This window comes from Drosophila arizonae, chromosome 2 (genome assembly GCF_054131065.1).
Source record: "Drosophila arizonae isolate 15081-1271.41 chromosome 2, UAZ_ARI_1.0, whole genome shotgun sequence".
Classification (NCBI taxonomy): domain Eukaryota; kingdom Metazoa; phylum Arthropoda; class Insecta; order Diptera; family Drosophilidae; genus Drosophila; species Drosophila arizonae.
In genome coordinates this window covers 725,614-745,812 of record NC_142922.1, presented here as the reverse complement: position 1 = coordinate 745,812, position 20,199 = coordinate 725,614, and the positions used below count along the sequence as shown (strand labels likewise).

Below are 20,199 nucleotides of genomic sequence, written 5' to 3'. Positions count from 1 at the left end.
GCAAAAGCTCTACGACAGTGGACTATTCAAGTCGTCTTCTGCATCGAGTTGCAATTTTCAATTGGGATTCCAAAATAATATCTGCATTTCTGACTATGTTACACGACAACAAATAAATAAAAATAAAATTAAAACATTTTTAAAATTATTTTTATTAAATTTGTCTTTTAATTTTGCAAACGAAATGACTTGTAAGTCAATACGTGACGTTGTTCAACACTGTAATGTGAATGACATATGTTTGGGTGCGCGCTAAAATTCAAAACCTCTGGAGTTTTCTAATGCTCTCAAATTTCTAGCATTTTTATAGTGAGTATCGTGATCATTATGATAAGAAATTAAGCCATTAACAAATCTTTATTAGGGAATAATATGCGCGATTCTTTTTAATAATTTCATTTTATTTTTTAATTGAAAAATTTTATTTCTCTTGTATTATGAATGTTTTATTTCTATTATAACATAAATATTTTAAGCAAATGAAAAGAATGTACATATTGTAAAATAATGTACTTGCATTTAATTAGCGTTTGGTTTATTATATTATAAATTCTAGAGATAAAAGCGCCTTTTTGACTAACAATAAAATTAACAAATTATGCACAAAAATTTAATACTTATCGATTATTATTTTATTTATGTATTAAGAGAACTTATGTAAAAAGTAAAAACTATACAACAAAGTTGGAACTATTTACATGCTTTGTATTAGTATCTAAAAAATCGGTATTTAAATTTGTATATATATCATTTATAGATTTCTGCACATTATTCAGAATATATTGTGTACGTATATGACTAGCTAATGCATTATGGTTTCTTTAATTTTGTTCATCTCAAAATTTGACTTCGGCACATTTGGGGGGTTACATATATGTGTATATATATAGAGTATACATATTTATTAGGATCTCATGCATGTTATATATATAATATATAGGAAACGCGAAATGATATTGTTTTAAGGGAGTAGACTTCTATTCAATTTTGGACGGACCCTAAATAAAAGAGAAGTAAAGAGTAATCTAGTCGGGCGAGCTCGACTAGTAAATACCTAATCTGTAAAAAAACGGCACAATTTAAAAATTCAATAGGTTTTTGTTTGAACATATACATATATCATATCAATATATATAAATATGAGTTGTGCTGCACTGAATTTTTCTGTATGTGTATAAAAATTTCGAATTGATGCGAATTGCGTTGATTGCGATTTCGAGTAGTTCTTAAAGTTCTTTGATCTTTCAACTGAGATTTCTTGTTCATATATAGTAAAAGAGTTAGCGCTACTTAAAATGATTTACTACGAAACTATAAGCTAGTAACTAAGCTAATTTTCTATGATTAGAATCTTTGTTTGTTTTTGTATATATATTTTTTTTTCTTTTCTTTTTGGTGATTTGTAGATTTATCTCGTTGGCAACGTCATGTTGAGGCAGAGATCGTGATCGCGCAAATCGCCCCAGCCGCCGTTGCCTTTGCGAAGCTTCGATTTCTTGATCAAACTGGGCACCGTCATCATCAGCGAGCGCGGGAAGAGCTGATGGGAGTTGCGTGCTATGCGCAGCACATGTTGCACCTTAGAAATCACCTGATTGGACTCGCAGTTCTTGTTCTTGTGATGCACGCCGCTGTCATGAATAATTTATAGTTTTTAGTAGTTCATTCTCTCTCTCACTCTCTCTTTATACATACCACTCGCCAATGTGAAAGACTCGAGGCCCCTTGACAATCATTGCGTGCAGCTTCCTCTGCAGGCACTGCTGGGACACATGCTGCAGCGACCAATCCCAGTTGTAGTCATCGTAGCTGCAGAAGTGCCGAGCGCAGCGTCTAATGCTCGTCCAAGTGGTACGATTGAAGGCGAAGCCCATGTTATGCTTGCTGCTGATCCAGGGCATGGACTCCACCTGGGGAGAGGGAACATGTGAAATTGAAACGGGCATTAGTGGCTGTCACGAGAATTCAACTCAACTCACAGCGAACAGTGAAGCAAGTAAGATTTTGTGGACATGCAAATGTGTATATACATACATACATAGCAAATATATAAAGCAATTGTGTACAATATACAAATATACATTTTTTGGTTTGACAGCTTAACACAATATATTTTCCTTCTAATAGGCCCAATACACAGTGCATGGGGATCAGCACAGCCAGACTTTTAATGCTTGCGATGAATGCAAGGTGCATGAGGCCATCTCTAATAACTGTTTTTCTTATTATTGAGTAATTTGCAATTTGCATATATTTTGCATAAACGATTAACGATATATTTAACGTTTACTACCTTTCGATAGTCTTGGACGATGCTGCGCCTATCGAGCTTGGCGACGCGTACGCGGGCGCGCAACTGAGTACGTGTGGGTGTATATGTTTGTATGTGTTTGTTTGTAGAATTTAACGGCATGCCACAATAGACGTAGACACACACAGGTAGATTGAGAGAGACAAAGAGAGAGCCAAGCACACACAGAATAATAACATAAAGAGAAACCACAATGACGTTAAGTATAAACAAAATTATGTAGTAACAGAAACATGCATTACGTAGGGTATTTAGCTGACTAACATGCCAATAGAAAAACCAAAACTTAAACAAATTGTGCTCTCTATTAACTAGTATAAGCAATGATGGAAGGTGCTGAATTCGCATTGAATACTAAATTAAGTAAATATATTTGTATATTAATCGTTTTTGTTATGAAAGATGGTGCTACCTTCTGATAGACGGAATACAATGACGGCAGTACATGATAATTCCAAGTTTGTGCACCATTCTTATTGCTATTATCATTGTTATTATTATTATTATTGGTGTTTGATGTGGCGGTGACAGTGTTCATGTGGCTAGTTTTTTTATTGTTCATTATTTTATTATTCTTATTCTTATTATTATTGCTATTGTTATTGTTATCAACGTCTGAGGTGTCGCCCACATAGACCTTGGCGTTCTTTAATGAAGTGCTGGATGATAGCGCTGATGAGGACGCAGTTAATTGCTGTGAATTTCTATTATTATTATTATTATTATTATTATTGTTATTGTTATTGTGGTTATTGTAATTGTTCCTATTTGATCCTAATAGACTGTTTGACGAGATCAGCGAGGAAGCATACGATTTTTTGTTAGTCTGCATCAAGTAGAGAAGAACGCAGAGAGATAAGATGATATTTAGATACGATTATGAATTGCATATGCAGGGTGTAAATGTGTGTGTGTAAGAAAGCGTTATAGACTGAAGTTAACATACATATGTACAACATACATATTTCGAGTAAAATGAGTTACATTGAGAGATGTACTTATGTATGTATACAGCTATGTACGTGTGTATGTATATATGCGAAAAATATAGTAGAAGTAGTTTAGTTATTCAAATTATTTTACTAAATAATAGATCCATAAATTATATCGCACTTTAGTCAAACTACTGCTATTATATTCATCGTCACTCTATGTGTGTGTGTGTGTGTGTATGTGTATGTGTGAAGTACAGTGAAAGCTCTACAAACGAACAGGTTTAAGTGCCTATGTTAGTCGAATAGCTAACTAACTACTAGGACATAGATATACAAAATGCTTTTAACATTTCTACTGCTGTGTTCGCTCAACCGAGCTTTCACTGTAACCAATTTAAATGTTTATCTATTGCTTGACATGATGTGTACATTATATGTTTAAACAGTTTGTATTGGGTTAATAACAATTATATTGGCATAAGCGTGGGTATTTGCTTTTGGTTTTTGTTGGCATTTCGCTCTTTTGTTAAGAAACAGAACGTAAATAAAAGAAATTGGAATGTTTCATATGGAAGCAGCTTTAGATTCTGTTGTTGTTGTTTTCGTGAAGGTGGTTGCTGAGCGACTAAGCGACTAACGACAATTTCGTAGCCAAGACAAAGAAGCACAGAGAGATGTGAGGCATTATGATGCACTGGCTCGGCTCTCACCTTGCTGTGGTACGTATAATAGTTGAATGTCTTTAGGTAGGTGCCCAGCGAAAGGATATTGCACTGCGGGCACAAGTCTTTGGTGCGCTGCTGCATCATGGCCAGCAAGTAGAGAAAGTCCTCGGCCACATAGTGATCCTCCTCCAGGAACAAAACGAGACCTAAGCCCAAAACAAAATTCAATGAGTACACCATTTAGTTGTTGTTTTGGCCATGGCTAACCGGTGTGAAAGCGAGTCACTTCCAGCTCGTTGAAGACTCGATTCGCCTTCCACCACCAGTGGTGCTTCGTCTGCGTGAACTTGGCCTCACGGTAATGGCCATAGAGATCGGGATATAGAGCATTGTTGCAGTTGCTCATCAGAGCTCTGGAAAGGCAATAGGCATTACGGATGGAATTCATTTAGAGTTTGCACTCGGCACTCACTGCTCCTTCTTGATGTTCCTGGGGCAGTCGTTGGGATCGACGCCAGGAAACTCGCGCGGATGCGTCTGTATGGAGTACGGATAGAAGATCTGCAGCACCTTGCAGAAATCGATTTGCTGCACCAGGTCGTTGATGTCGTCGTCGTAGAAGTCGTGCGAGAAGATCAGCAAAGATTTCGAGATGTCGCGCGCCTGCGCCAGGCTCACAATCAGATGGCGCAGGTAATTGATGCGCGTGTGCACCTGGAATGCAAAAGGTTGCACTGATTACTCACTGTCGATCACTCGCCATCGATCAACCACGCACCTGCACGACAATTATCACAGAATCGTTTTGCAGCGGCCCGAACGTCTCCTCATTGAGCACCAGCTGCATTTCGTTGTATCTCACTATCTGACGCTTGATCTCCGTGTTGTTCGGCGGCCGATAGACCTCAAAGCTGATGGTTGTCGCCGCTCCACTGCCCGAGCCGCCCAACGAAGACCCGCTGCTATTCAGCTGGAGACCTGTCCGAAGAATCAAGTGAAACGTGAAAAGTATATGAAATTTATATGAATGATTGAGATGTTTGTCCTAGTATGCCTAATCAATCAGTCAATCAATCACTCAGTCGACTATTCATATGTGGTTTATTATCAATCAAGTCGTAAACCAAACGAGAGTACTACAGACCCATCAATCAACCAGTCAATCAGTCTACCAGGTAGTCAGTCATCAGTAAATCAATCAATTGGCTAGTCAGTCAATGCATCAATCATTCACTTCACTTCATTTTACTGCTATCCATTTCTATTCAAGCAATCACTCAACTGTTTTACCCCTCTTCAATCAGTCAATCAATCAATCAGTTACTCACCTGCAGCCGAGATGCTATGATTGCGCGTATGTGGAGTCAGATACTTGTGGAGCGTGGCAGGAACCATTGACATTATGGCATCCACGGAGTCATTGGTAATCGATTCGCTGAGCATCGCATCGCGGCTGTCCACTGTGCCGCGAGAGAAATCAATTGTGAGTCAGTTGCAAATGCAATTACTAACGCTACTCACGGTAGTTAAAATTGTGGTACTGCAGCAGACCGAAGATGCAGAGGGCCAAGATGAAGATGCTGCGCATGTAGAAATTGTTGCGTTTGCGCCCCATCGCCCCCGTATTGGGCAGGGGTATCAGTACACGACCTACAACCAGACCGAAAGAGACCGAGAGAGTTAATAAATATATCGAAGGTACAAAGAGAGTGATCGCTCGGCTCATAGGGAATTACCTCTCATTTTTGACATATTCCTTACTCAGCGCCTGAATGGCTAGCAAATGCCTACTGGGCTGGCCCTTTTATAGCGCCATCTGGAAAACAGACATAGATTGAGAGGTTAACATTAATACGCATGTATGCGAGAGTTTCGTGTACAGTGAAGCGTCGCTTGAGTGGAAAGCTAAGAAAGAAGCCCAAATCAAATTTGAAGCACAATTGTAATATTTTTGATTATTCTTTACGGCGCATATGTCTAAATAAATATGTAAACTGTTGTATAATATGGTATAGTAAAATATATTATATTATATTTGTATAGTATGCAGTATCCAGTATCTCTTCTACAGATTAACTTAATGCATTGCAACGTTGTTTAAGCTCTGCTGAAATAATCTTAAGTTTCGATTTTCGTCACTTAATTTTCACTTGAAAGAAAATTATAGTATAGATTTGTTTTTGCTAAAGGTACAAGACAGATTGAAGGGAGATTAGTTTTGCTTAATATTTACCTTTCTTAACTTCTTTTAAATTAAACAACTTTTGGAACTGTTACTAGATTTTAGAAGTACGAGAGTTCTGATCGGGATCTGCTAAAACATTTCATTTTCCCTCTGCAAATTTCACACATTTCATGGGAAAGCAAATTTATGCTTCACTTTTGAGAAATATAGAGTTTACGTCCTACAAAATTAGCGGCTTTAAATTTTTAGCTTGTTATGGGCAATTAATATGGATTACAACAAGAACTGAAATTTTAAATTTTGAAACCAAATAGAACCCGGAATATTTATAAAAGAAACTCATGACGAACTCAAGTCAGTTGAGTTTGAAAGAAGCTCTCATTAGACTATTTGGCGTCAGACTGTTATAAATATGGAAATTTGGCATAATGAAAGCCATGTGTCTATCCAACTAGAAACTTGATTTACATAAGTTTTAGTCAAACGTAAAGCTTCAATGGACTTTTGGAAAGAATGTGCCAAGACTATTGTGATGGTATAAACTACGAATTATAGCAGGCAATAGATATGTACATATAGTACTGCAGAAATCTCTACTACGCAACGCTTTTATATAAAAGTTCAGGAATGCATATTACGACCTTTAGCTGCATTCTGTGCGTCGACTCAATAATTAAAATAAAAAACTGCAGTCGTAAAATACGAATATGCACACAAAGCCTAGTCGGGGGCTATATAGGCAGTTAGTAGAAACAGAAAGAGTAAGAGAGAGAGAGAGAGGGAGACGGAGAGTGAGAGGCACTTGTTCAATCCTCGACCAACTTGAGCTGACGATATGTTCGTGTTGATGAGAAAAGAGAGAGAGAAAGAGAAAGAGAAGATCGACGTCGCAGTGGCCTCCTAGCGATACGTGGTCGCTGCCCAAGTTGTCATTAGGCATCTAGATTTAGCCGACCCACCCGAATCACCCGAACCACCCGAACCACTGGCTGGCTTGTAATGTGGGCGATCGTGCGGCCTCGCGTCAATTGCCATAAAAATAGAAGCAAATTTTTGGCGACTGTCTCGCGTGACAAAAAGAAACGTATATATATGTATAAATAATATATATATATATTAAGATCTCTTAGCGATGTCAAACAGATGCGAAAGGGACTGTTGATGCAGACAATTTCAAGATGTATTCTAGAAATTTTATAAAGTGGGAAATGAAACTGATTTCGATTTATAGATGTCATTGATAGATGTAATATAATTTACATATATATAGGCTTAGCATTATCTATAAGAATCTGAAGATGAAGCGAAATTCTTCAAGAAATTTTCTTCTAATAGCTTGAAAGATTTATTTTATATCGAGCATTGAAAAATAATGAAGAGATTACCTGGAATGAACTATGTAATAGCCTCTTGGTCAACTATCGAAGAAAATCAAAACCAAAATGAACCAAGCTCTAAGCCTATAGGAGCTTCAGTTTCTTTTCCAATCAGAAACGCTCTCAATAGGCGTGCATATATACAATTTGAGATGGAGCGATAGAGCATAAAGAACTGCATTAAGTTTGCTACTTTTCAGGGCTTTAATTTGATATCTGTAGCAAATGCAGTTCTGTATCGATTAGTGACGCTTGCTATATAGTGTTGTTTAATTTTTATATAGACCACACACATCTTATGAATGGGAAGAATGAATGGGAAAGAGGACGATATATCCACTATAATTAGGAGTGGGGCTCATTACTAGTCAGTTATACAATCTAGAAGTATAGCTTTATACTTAATATAATCTCTATTCTGAATGATATATAGCTGATGATCTCGCTGCATTGTTTTTCGGCTATATACCTAGAGAGTTGCTATATCTGCTTAGTTCGTAATACCCTTATCCAAATTTCTCGCCTCCAAATGTCGCACCCCATTGGCCATATCTGTAGCCCTCCATCTGTAGCTCTATTTAGAGAACATTAAGTCCAGCTCATTAAATGTCATTTGCCAAACAATAAAAACCGTAATTGATTGTAGCTCGTTCTCTTAACGCCCCCTTTGGACACGCCCCCCAAATGCCATGGCAACATTTCTACTTTTTGTTTTTATTCTTCCCGTCACAGTGACGAGCATTAAATTTATTTTTGGTTAATGAAATCAATCGAATTTCCATAAATAGTAAAAAAAAGAAAAACAACAATAAGGCAAAACAATTTTGTATTTATATTTTTTTTTGTTCTACCGAGGGGCGTTGCTTGATGACGCTTGAACTGGAGCTCAGGCTAAAGTGGAAATAGGTCTTACGTTTGACTTTGTGTGTGAACTTTGGATATCGATTGAGACAGTTAGGGGAGTGCCATAGATATACCCTGTAATCTACGTAAGTATCTACTTTAGATATATTTTAGGGATTGAAACATTGATTGATATCAGTTAAGTATCAGACTTCCTGATACCCTGTATTTCACAATAGAAATATTTATATGTATGAGAATTTGACTTCCAACTCGAAACAAAATATCAATTGAACATGCGATTGATATATACCCTACATTTTGGTTTTTTTCTTTAGTGAATAGAGATAAACATACTTAATCTATACTAACAAGGGTATCGTACTACCATATACCTTGCATATATATCTAGTTTTCACAAATAATATTTATGTATATATATATTTGATGGTAATTTAATCTTTAGACATCGATTGAGGTTTGAGAAAACGTATAGCGAAAACTTTACACCTGGTCATTACTCTGTATTTTAATAAGCAACTCACATTTGCCTTTAAGTATGTAACTTTAAGATACCCCTCAAATTGGCAATCTACTGACGACTAATAACAATAATAAATTTATAGCCTACAAAAAGGGGCTGTAGGGCAAAACAAAATGTTCTTATTAGTCCAAATCATAATTCTACGACTAAACTAGCATACATTGTACATACGACTACAGGGTATTTAAGTGCAATTGTACTCAACACAAACGGACACTGCGGTCAAAAGCGAGACAGAGACAAACAGACAAAGGGAGAGGACGGGCGGTGGGGTAGTTGGCAGCTGGGGAAACTGTAGCAGCTTTTCATATACAGGTGAAACAGGTATGCTTGTACTGTATTTATTTACTGTTTGACTGTTACGAAATCTAAGCGACAGTCATAGCACCGAAAAGGCATGCAGTTGTTGTTGTTGTTGCTTTGACTTGAATAGACGTGTGCTAATTGATTGAGAATATTTGTTTGTTATTTTGGAATTTCATCTTACCTTTGGCTGAATTGGCAAGTGCGCAATGTTTTCGTTTGTGGCTTCGCCTTGGCTGTTGGCGGCATCGTTGAACGTTGATCGATTTTTCAGTTGGCTTTCCAAGTCCAAGTCCAAGTCAATTCGCAGCGTAACGGCTGCTGCATTTGAATTGTTGCTGTCGTTTCGTTGTTGCTGTTGCAAATCGGGACATTTTTGCAAAAGTCGCTCAATTGATTAATTACTTAAATAGGTTTTATTGCTCTTGTTGATGCGCGCCTTACGGCTGAGATTCGTGCAATTTTTACGCACACACACACTACATCTACAGATGTTGACACACACACTCACACTTATGCTGACCCGCACCAGCACATCTTTGAAATCTACACGGATGAAGCTACATTTTATTAGCTGTTACGCATTGGATTAGAGCACATTCGTTTTATGTAAATTATGTATTCACTTTTGCTTTCTTTTTTTTTTTTTTTTGCATGCAGCAACAAAACTCACTTTTGCTTATCCGTCCGCCGCACGCAAATGTATCTTTCGTTGCGCTCTCACGACGACTAAAAATCAAAGCGAAACAAACAGCTGTGCTGTGTGTGCGCTCCTCAACACTTAGCAACGCTAATAGGGTGACCATCTCACCTGAATGTAAACGATGATTATGTGTATATGGTTATTAATAAAAATATTAAATATATTAAGGACATTTTGAATATAAATGTGTATTAAAAATCATAGTATATATGTAGGAAATAAATATTAATTTTCTTCGAACTGGTGCAGAGTGCGCTCAATTCGTAGAGCTTTGTCGGTTCAAACATTATTTAGATGCTTTGAAATTATTTTCAAATTGATTCAAGCTTATTAATTTAATTTGTAATTAATCTTAATCAGATGTGGACATTGAAGAGTGTGAACATTTTCAAACAGTGGCCGTATAAACTAATCGCATTCAAATAATGTGCAACCCTGTGGCCATATATCGCAATATCGATACGATAAGCCGATAGACACATTAGTTCACTTGGAGTTGGAATTGCAGCCTTGGTGTCGTCGTCGCTTTGCACCAAACCAACATTTTTGTTACACATATTCCAAAAATAATACGAACGCGCGTGAATCATACGCGACGTCTCGGCTGACAAAAAATCGAGTGTACATAGCATAAAATATAAAAAATATTCAGTTATTGAATATATATATATAATTCTATTACCCGAATACGCATAAGCAAATAAAAAATACAATAAATATATATACGTGTATATATATTTAGTAAAGTTGTCGTCGTTGCAGTAATTCCCATCTGTCTGCCCGCCCTGCCTACGCTGCCTTTCTGCTCCGTCTGTTTGATTGTGCTACTAAATTTGTATTTAATAGTTGTGTGAGTGTATTTAACTAAAATGTTTAGTTTTCTGAAGCGCGAGACCAAGAACCAGGAGGTGGTCGAAAATGTTATCGGCGAACTGAAAAAAATATATCGCAGCAAACTGTTGCCGCTGGAAGAGCACTACCAGTTCCATGATTTCCATTCACCGAAACTGGAAGATCCTGATTTCGATGCTAAGCCAATGATATTACTGGTCGGCCAATATTCAACGGGCAAGACAACCTTCATTCGGTATTTATTAGAGCGCGATTTCCCCGGCATACGTATCGGACCGGAGCCGACAACGGATCGGTTCATAGCCGTTATGTATGATGATAAGGAGGGCGTTATACCCGGCAATGCGCTCGTTGTCGATCCTAAGAAACAGTTCCGCCCGCTATCCAAGTATGGCAATGCATTTCTAAATCGTTTTCAGTGCTCCAGCGTCGCATCGCCCGTCCTGAATGCCATCTCGATCGTGGACACGCCCGGCATTTTGTCCGGCGAGAAGCAGCGCATCGATCGTGGCTACGATTTCACCGGCGTTCTGGAATGGTTCGCAGAGCGTGTCGATCGCATCATACTGCTCTTCGATGCACATAAATTGGATATATCCGACGAGTTCCGACGGTCGATCGAGGCGCTCAAGGGGCACGACGATAAGATACGTATTATATTGAACAAAGCGGATATGATAGACCATCAGCAGCTGATGCGGGTCTACGGAGCACTGATGTGGTCGCTGGGCAAAGTACTGCAGACGCCGGAGGTGGCGCGCGTCTATATAGGCAGCTTTTGGGATCAGCCGCTGCGCTTTGATGCGAATCGTCGGCTGTTTGAGGATGAGGAGCAGGATCTGTTCCGCGATCTGCAATCGCTGCCCCGCAATGCGGCGCTACGCAAGCTCAACGATCTGATCAAGCGCGCGAGGTTGGCCAAGGTGCATGCATTCATCATAGCAGAGCTGCGTAAGGATATGCCCTCAGTGTTTGGCAAAGATAGCAAAAAGAAGGATTTGATTAAGAATCTTGGTCAGGTGTACGACAGAATACAGCGTGAGCACTCCATATCGCCGGGCGATTTCCCAGACATCAAGAAGATGCAAGAGGTGCTGCAACACCAGGATTTCACCAAATTCCATTCGCTGAAACCGCATCTGCTGGACATTGTTGACAACATGTTGGCCAAGGATATAGCGCGCCTCATGGAGATGATACCGCAGGAGGAAATGACACTTGTGCAGGACCCAGTTGTCAAGGGTGAGTCCCATTCGAGTACTATAATTGATATGATATACATATACATATATTTAATTGTCTACAATTGTCTCTTGTTTCGGTTCGTCCAGCAATTGAAGGTATTTAATCAGCCTAACCTTTAGTCACACTTGCCGCCTGCATACAGAAACGATACTTGAGTATCGAATCACGACCTGCATTGCACATTCACTTAATTTTTATATTCGTTTATATTTTTAGTTCGTGACTAATTTGTATGCGATAAGTCGCCTGATTCACTTGCTCCCAATAAGAGGAGAGATCGTTTATCGATATATGCAAAAAGGCATGCCAAATTTAGTATTTTCAGTTTCACTGTGCAAGGTCGTTTACTCCTTACTCCTTACTTACAAATTTACAGATTTCAATTTATTTTTTCCTTTTATCTCTCTCTATCAATTGTTTTATTTTGCCTTAATAATGAGGTGCGCACGCGCAAATGCTGCAAAAAAAAAAAAAAAAAAAAAAATCATAGCAAATCAAGTTGACCTAGTTAGCAAATAGTCATACCAAATTGTGTAAAACAAGTTTCGTTGGCTCTACCACACACACACGCACGTAGGCATATACGTACATGTGTAAATGTGTATCTAATGGCTGTAGCAATTACAATTTAACTGTGTAGCAGCGCATGCAGGCTAAATGAAAGCTTCAGGAACTGTACTTGGGCATATCCACTCTTTCATAGTCTAAAGTCAAATATGTATACATATATCAATCTGTATATATTGACGAATTGGCTGATTGATGATCGACGCACAGCTTTCAGTGAATGAGCGGGAAAGTGAGGTGTTCAAAAGAATATTGACAATTTTCTTATCGACTTGTTCTCTATAAGAAATATATATTGAAATTCAATAAATATATAGATTGTACGATTCTATATAGAATATGGAAATCCAATAAGATACGTAAGCAGCTTCCCCATTTCGCACTTATGTAATGTGCCTAGCATAGAGTCAGGTACATCTCTATATTAATATATGCATATACAGTTATACATATATGTATAGTATTTGCTACGTAAACAGTGCGATAAGAGCGACTTTTGCTGATAAGCAACTGAAACTTTATGCCAGACGCACTTTTTTGGCGAAAATTCCGAAATATAGTTCAAGTAAATATTAGAGAGCGAGAGGGATAGAGATAGTTAATGTTGTGCTACTATTCCCCGCGGTCTAAGTGAACTTGTTCGTCTCCCCTTATATCCAGCTCAACTATATGGCATTTGTGTTCTGATAAGCTTTTAGTTTGTACTTGGAAACGGGGCGTACAAGTAATGTTGCCTTTTCGGGGCGTGGTCACGAGTGCTAGCTCAAGTTATGTATATTATCAGACTTGCTCGCTTGTCGTCATGTCCGAGTGATAACAAAGTATCGAACCGCATTGTTTGCCATGATGTAAGCACTGGAAACAAAATGTGAAAAAAATGAGAAAAATACGTCAACGCATGACTCATGGGATAATGAAAAATAGGGGCATTGAGAGTCGAGTGGAGCGCGACTTCCAAGTGCTACAGCTCACACACACACACACTCACACCCAGATAAAATGGTATATATATATATATTTATTTTGTACAGTCCAGCGCATAGCTAAGAGTTGGACATAGACGCATCCAGATTCGGTGGTCAACCAACCATGACAATGGCCAACAGACTAAATAGATTCGAGTGAAAATTGAACTGTAATTGTGCTCTGACTGTATGATAGACTACGCGGTACCCAGCAATGGCTACCACCTAAAACTAAACCCTAAAGACTGGGGAGCAATGGAAGCAATGAAATGTGGGAGCATTGACTAGTTGCGACCGGCTCAACTATGATATACCCCATTTCTTTAGTTATCCATAAACTACATATGTATGTATATGACTATAGTATAGCCTACATTCGATTAGTTACTGCTGTTTGCAAGCTTACGCTTCTAATTATGAAATACTTCGAACTTAATAATTTCCTTCATTTAGTCAAGTATTTTACTGTTGGTTCACACAAAGAAACATCTAGTTTATATATTTCTTGGAAAGCATGATCTCAACTTACATATAAGAGATAAGATCATACATATCCATCCATACTCTGAGCCCTTTTCCATTAAATATAGCTATAGTCATAATTTCTCTTGAGATTACATCAATAATTTTTCAATCACCAATTTTCTCCGAGTGTACTTAAGCACAGCCCAGCAAATGCATTAGTTTCTATATATGGCATTAGTATATACACATACAAGCGATTATAATTGTCGCTTCTATAACTATATTCCATGATTTTCTATGTGCGACCTCTGAACCCGAACATTGTTAGTTTTACGCCCATTTGTTTGCCCGGTTCGACTTTGCTTCGGTGTCTGAGCTAAGTTCAAGGTCTTGTGCTTCGTTGGCTGTTGCTCCATTTTGCCACCTGTTCTTTTCCACCCAATAAATTGTTTATTACGAGAAATATTAATCTTAAATGCAAGTGGGCCAAGTCAACTAACGGATATTTCTGTTTGCTATGGTTATCTCAATCTTTTGTCGCGTTGCCAAAGGCTGCTCTCCAGTTAGAGAAGTAAGCAAATATTTAGATAGATAGATAAAAATCAATGCTAACTTTTATCACGGTTTATAAACCTTTAGTATTTAAGTTTTACACTTGACTACAAGCAAAAAGAGAAAATTTCGTATAGCCGAATAGTAGAACACCTGCAGTCAACTGTAATTGTTAAGATGTATGTATTAGTGTATTAGTGTCATTAATATATATGTATGTATAAATGGGAGCTATATATGGATTCATTAAATATTAGTGCTCCTCATGCGTAGATTATTATTAGGAGCATGTATTAGGGAGCTTCTTATTGTGTATTATTATACGTTGCATATTGAATCATTAAACATTAATGCCGCACATGTGAAGGGTATTAGTTAGTGCGTGGCCCATGCTAGTGCTATTGACCGCCCCTTGCTCAGTTAGCGTTGTTCTAATTTCCAACAACAAAGAACTCGCTTTGTTATCAAAGCCAAATGAGCGAAGAATAAATAGAATATTAATAAATATTAATTCCTTATATACATATGTTGTATGTATGTATGTATGCCACATACATATGCCACATGATCAGTTTTCTGCTGCGAAAAGTTGCGAGAGAAATGCTTTCAACGGCAAGTGTGACCAGCTATGTTTATAAATATAATGAATACTTATGCGAAAGATGCTCGTTATATATATGATATTAATGTGTGTGTGCGTGTGTGTTTGCTACAAAAAATGATTTTGATAAACAAAATGTGACCAGCTGTTTTTGTGTATAATACAAACTGGACGTGCTAGCTAGGGGCACAAGTATGTGAGTGTCCGTGTGTGTGTGTGCGTGTGATTGAAAATAGTTATTAGCTAACAAATGAAGCATGCGGACTAATAAAACAAATACAACGATGACATAGATTGGCTGAAAGGAATACTTAAAGGCGAAAAATGCACACACTTGCCACACATTGTGTAGTATAGTAGCTAAATTACGTAACGTGAAATAACAGAATAATGATTAATGAATGAACGAGGGTAGCTTGAAAAGTGTATGCATTTTAGACGAACGTCTTTTTAAATTGAGCATTTCTCTAGGCAAATATCTTACACTTGGTATATCTTTCTCCATTTCTATTTACCATATATACAAAATATTTTAGATTGTTCTTTTGGACATTATTTTTGATATCATTTGATAAATATATGTAAATTGTATGAATGCAATTTGTTTGCCCGCCTCCTTGATCTGTCTCTAAGCCGCACAAAACTGGCACAAGTCAAGCTAAGTCTAGCCAAGCCCAATGCAATTCATTCCAATTCCAATTCCAATTCCGATTCCAATTGCTATCCCTCTCTATATCTAGCTGTCTCTCACCTCAACGCAACCTGAGGCCGCGGATCAATTTATGGCGCCGACGTGTCGCGTGTGCCTTTAAGTGGCCCCATCCTATGCTCTAGAAATTTCAACTACAAATTCAAATTCAAATTGAGGCAGAGAAAGAGACGCAAAGAAATATAGAGAGAGAGCGAGGGAAAGAGAGACTTGCACTAAGTGCAGGATGAAAGCATTTATTTGATGATTTGCCCCGTCTGTATTTAGAGAACTATTTTATAAAGGCATTTTAAGCTCTGGGCGAGTGGCTAATCTGAAGGCCCACTTGACTGCCACATCGCTATTTATTCACATACTATATAGACAGATATAGATACATACATATACACATATATATATATATGTGTATGTGCATATAATCCAACCCAATTCCAAAGCTATCAAATCTGATGTCATTCGATCGGCTTATAAATGCGTCATGCCTGACCAAATATTTCCCTCAATTAAATTACGTTGGTTTCGCAGTAGCCTTAAAAAAAGAAACAAACCTGTACAATCGGCTCTATATGACTGTATGATACTCGCTCGATGCACAATGGGCAAAAGTACCATTATAATTTCGTGTGAAGCACGAAAACTTCTGTTACAAATTGTGCCATTAAACTAAAATGCCCTGACTCTGCAGGGTATACCAAAAATGCAGGGAACAAGTGAATGAACTTGTTGGAATTACCCCAGCAGTTGACAGAGGGGCTGGACTGGCAACGTTTAAAGATACCCACCAAATAATAAAAAAGAAATAAAAGAATGCGCTGATAAGTCGACATAAGAAACGAATCGGAGCTGAGCAGAGCGAAAAATCAAAGTCAAGAACACTCGACACGTCAATTCCGATGCTAATTTCGTTTCTCTTGAATAATGTGCCGGTTCTGATGTCGTTTCTCACTCTCTCTCTCTCTTTTTCTTAGATATCGTTTATTTACATTTGTTCGTTGATTTTCCGATTTGTGCCTTTGTTTGTCATTTCGTCTCTCGCTGCATTTCCGTTCAAATTTGTTTGGTATTTTAAGCGGGCAAATGACCTTTGAATGAAATAGTTTTTCTTTCAGTGATACAAGTGTATAGAGGCGTAATATCACGCATTGACAGTATAGAATATGAAGATTTTTAATATACGTACATATATTGTATGTATGTATAGTAAGAAGCAGTTATAGAATTTTGCAGCCATCATCACAACTAAATTAAAGCAAACTTGATTTTATGCTATGCTCAGATAACTGGAAGCTATCTAGATAGTCTACAAACCTTAATAGTTTTTTCTCCACTAACACTTGTCACAGATCGTGCTTCAAGGCAAGCAAATTTCATTAAATTTCCACACGCTCTCGACAAGTTTATTTTAGTTTTCGTCTATTTTGTTCGCTCATCTTCTATCATAACTGCATATATAGTATACATATGTATGTATGCGTGTGTGTGTGTCTGTACTGTATGACAAACACATTTGCAAACATCACAATGTTTAGCAAGAAGTCGCTAAAAAGTTTCAACCCACTCTGCGAGCTTTCTTGTTTCGAGCTCTTCTTCTTTTTAGTTGGCCAATTCTTTTCTTCTCTACTTTGACAATGGCACACTAATTTTGTTTTATTTAGTTGTAGATTTTTCCAACGTTCGTCAGAATGATTTGAACGCTTTGTGTCACCTTCTTGCACCAGCAACTCAGTGCCCCTCTCTCTCGCTCGCTCTTAATTCGTTTTGTAAATTTGTTTAGCAAAGAGGGAGCAGAAAGAGGAGACGTGAACTCCTTGGCACGCTGTCGCACCAGCAGCTCTGACTCTCGCTCTGTCTCTGTCTTACTCTTGCTGTAATTTCGTTGTGTGCATTTGCATAGCTAGACAGAGAGAGGGAGTGGAGAAGGAGCTGGCGTAAGAGGAGTCTTCTTGTCACGCTCTTGCATCAGCAAATCTGCCTATCTTACACTCTGAAAGAATTCACTCTATGCATTTGTAACTCAGAAGAGGATGAGAAGGAGTTGAAGCAAGGGTAACCTCCTTGTCACTCTCTTGCACCAGCAACTCTCTCTATCCCTGTCTCTGTCTCTGTCTCACTCTCTCGTTCTAATTTCTTTTTATGCATTTGTGTCACAGAGGATGAGGAGGAATTGGAGGAGGAGAAGGAGCCCCAGGCTCTGACCCCTGGCACACAAAGTGCTCAATTTGCGGAGCGCTTCGATCGCTGGCTGCAAAATCTGCGCCAGCAGCAGCTTCGGCTGTTCAGCAGCTGCACTAGTAGAGTAGGCCATATCGAGAACGACACAGAAACAGACACAGACACAGACAACGCAAAGCCAATTGAGACAATCGTCCACCCCGACTCCAAACTCGATTCCCCACAGCCAGAGCCAGAGCCAGAGACAGCTATTGATGTAAGCAAGCCAATATAATGTACCTATTTCTGTTGGTTTAAAGATTTGCAAATTGATAACTAATTTACTTCGGTTCGCCGAAAAGCAAATACTCTTGACGCCAAGTGAAGAGAAGAGTAGAGAAAAAAGAAAGGAAAGATAAGATGAGATAACAATAAGCCATTATAATGCACCTTATAGCAGTTGATGGACGATGTCTTCTACTTTGTGTTACAAATGGCACCCAAAGAGTAAATAATGTTCTGGAAGGGTATGCAAACACTGCAATTGCGGCATGCTGCGTCAAGCTCGTTTACTATGCGCCAGGGCTGCTTATTGTTGCACTTGTTGAGGTAGGGGCGCAGACCAAGTGCGTACTTAAGTCTCTCGCATGTTGGTCACGATGTGGCGGCATCTCAATTGTAGCCTAAACGAAACTGAAGGTTTTTAATTGCGCCCAATTGAACGTGTGTACGTACGTGTGTGTGTGTGAACCAGTTAGATTACATGCTTAATGAATATCTGCATTTGTATTGCTTGACCGTTATTGGAGATGGAGATGAACTGATAGCATTGTTATCGATATGTAATTGATTAGATTACATGGTTAATCAACAGACATTGCATCATTGCTTTCCTAGAGAAGGAGCTAAAGGCATACCACTGTTATCGATGTGAAATTTATTAGATTACATACTCAATAAAAATATAAATAGCTATACTCAATAAATTGACCAGATAGCGATATATAAATGTAAATATTATTCTTATCGGAACATAAATTCATTTCCTCTTTCTCTGTAATTTCTTGCAGGTGGTGCGTTCGAGGGCGTCATCGATGACAACGTCTCACCATTCGGCTACATGAAGGGCGAGGGCATCGACGCTGGCTACGGGGAGCACGAGTGGATATGCAACAAGGATAAGCCACGCACAGATGCCATCTTCAACGGGCTGGGACCGGTCGATGGCAAAATCTCTGGCTCAAGTATGTATTCTAGATATCATTGAATATTGAAAGATTACTCTAACATCTGAACTTTCACTACTGCAGCTGCCAAGCAGGAGCTCATCAAATCAAAACTGCCCAACTCTGTGCTTAGCAAAATCTGGAAACTGTCGGATATTGATTGCGATGGCTTTTTGGATAGTGATGAATTCGCGCTAGCATTGCACTTAATCAATGTCAAGCTCGATGGCTGTGAGCTGCCAACTACATTGCCCGAGCATTTGGTCCCACCATCAAAACGTTTCGCTTAATGCCGAAATCGTCACCGAACCATATGAGGAATATTCGCACACACGAAGTATGTTGCCTTCGTCAAACCGTTGGCAAAATATTAATGCTGCACTCGTGTTTGTTATACGTTTTTCGTTTCGCAGAAATTCTTTTTTATATGTACTTTATTTTGTCGTTATAAAAAACTGTAAGTTAAAGAAATATCAGAAAAAATGCAAACACAGCATCAACTATTTTTGGATAACAAATCAATTTTAAATTGTAAAGCGAGAAAGAATTACAAATATATATAAAAACTAGCTAGTGGAATTGTAAAACAACAAATTATAATAATAATACAGTTCTATATAATAAGTGCTGCCTATAACTAAATAACTTCAAATGTTGATTTAAGAGTAAAGTGCATAATAATGATAATAAACACTTGTTCGATGATATTGAAAATGCATGATGTTAGTGAAAGTACTACTACTTTTGATACACATATTTTATATATATTTATATGTATATATATATATATATATACACATTGAAATCGAACTAAAGTAATATATTTATTTGCAATATCATGTTTAATTTAACCCAGATGCAATGAAAATTGTGCAATTGAATGCCTTCGCCACATATATAGTGAATTCTTGTAAAATGAAAATTACATTTAAAAACATTTTGTAAATTACGAATAAAATGTATTTTGAAAATCAATCATACGAAAAGGCGTTATTTTTCAT

At 37.9% G+C, this 20,199-nt stretch overlaps 2 protein-coding genes across 6 annotated transcripts; one reads left to right on the top strand and one right to left on the bottom strand.

Annotated features, from left to right (window-relative positions):
* Positions 1-132: 132 nt before the first annotated feature.
* Mgat2 (alpha-1,6-mannosyl-glycoprotein 2-beta-N-acetylglucosaminyltransferase) lies at positions 133-9,916 on the bottom strand. Of its 5 annotated transcripts, none has more exons than XM_018018686.2 (11): positions 9,347-9,916; positions 5,648-5,727; positions 5,433-5,561; positions 5,240-5,371; positions 4,690-4,889; positions 4,384-4,625; positions 4,179-4,324; positions 3,957-4,117; positions 2,724-3,137; positions 1,696-1,910; positions 133-1,631 (listed from the first exon to the last, which is right to left on the bottom strand). In XM_018018686.2, exons 2-11 carry the CDS (start codon positions 5,661-5,663, stop codon positions 1,409-1,411), a joined length of 1,878 nt encoding a protein of 625 aa, XP_017874175.2. In that variant the 5' UTR covers positions 5,664-5,727; positions 9,347-9,916; the 3' UTR covers positions 133-1,408. The 5 variants fall into 5 exon arrangements, with proteins under 5 accessions (XP_017874175.2, XP_089332512.1, XP_089332513.1 ...); XM_089476386.1 differs by having other exon boundaries at positions 2,724-3,005; XM_089476387.1 differs by lacking the exon at positions 2,724-3,137 and adding an exon at positions 2,294-2,356.
* Positions 9,917-10,329: 413 nt separating this feature from the next.
* Past1 (putative achaete scute target 1) lies at positions 10,330-20,173 on the top strand. The gene is made up of 3 exons (XM_018018690.2): positions 10,330-11,959; positions 19,043-19,216; positions 19,283-20,173. The coding sequence occupies exons 1-3, from the start codon at positions 10,735-10,737 to the stop codon at positions 19,486-19,488; spliced, it is 1,605 nt and encodes a 534-aa protein (XP_017874179.1). The 5' UTR covers positions 10,330-10,734; the 3' UTR covers positions 19,489-20,173.
* Positions 20,174-20,199: the final 26 nt, after the last annotated feature.

Bases quoted from the DNA above. Each gene is read 5' to 3' on its own strand.
- Past1 (XM_018018690.2), top strand. From the start codon at position 10,735: ATGTTTAGTTTTCTGAAGCGCGAGACCAAGAACCAGGAGGTGGTCGAA. The intron at 11,960-19,042 runs GTGAGTCCCATT...AATTTCTTGCAG, and splicing joins GCAGGACCCAGTTGTCAAGG to GTGGTGCGTTCGAGGGCGTC. The intron at 19,217-19,282 runs GTATGTATTCTA...TCACTACTGCAG, and splicing joins TGGCAAAATCTCTGGCTCAA to CTGCCAAGCAGGAGCTCATC.
- Mgat2 (XM_018018686.2), bottom strand. The intron at 4,626-4,689 runs GTGCGTGGTTGA...TTTGCATTCCAG, and splicing joins CTGTGATAATTGTCGTGCAG to GTGCACACGCGCATCAATTA. The intron at 4,325-4,383 runs GTGAGTGCCGAG...TTGCCTTTCCAG, and splicing joins AGGAACATCAAGAAGGAGCA to AGCTCTGATGAGCAACTGCA.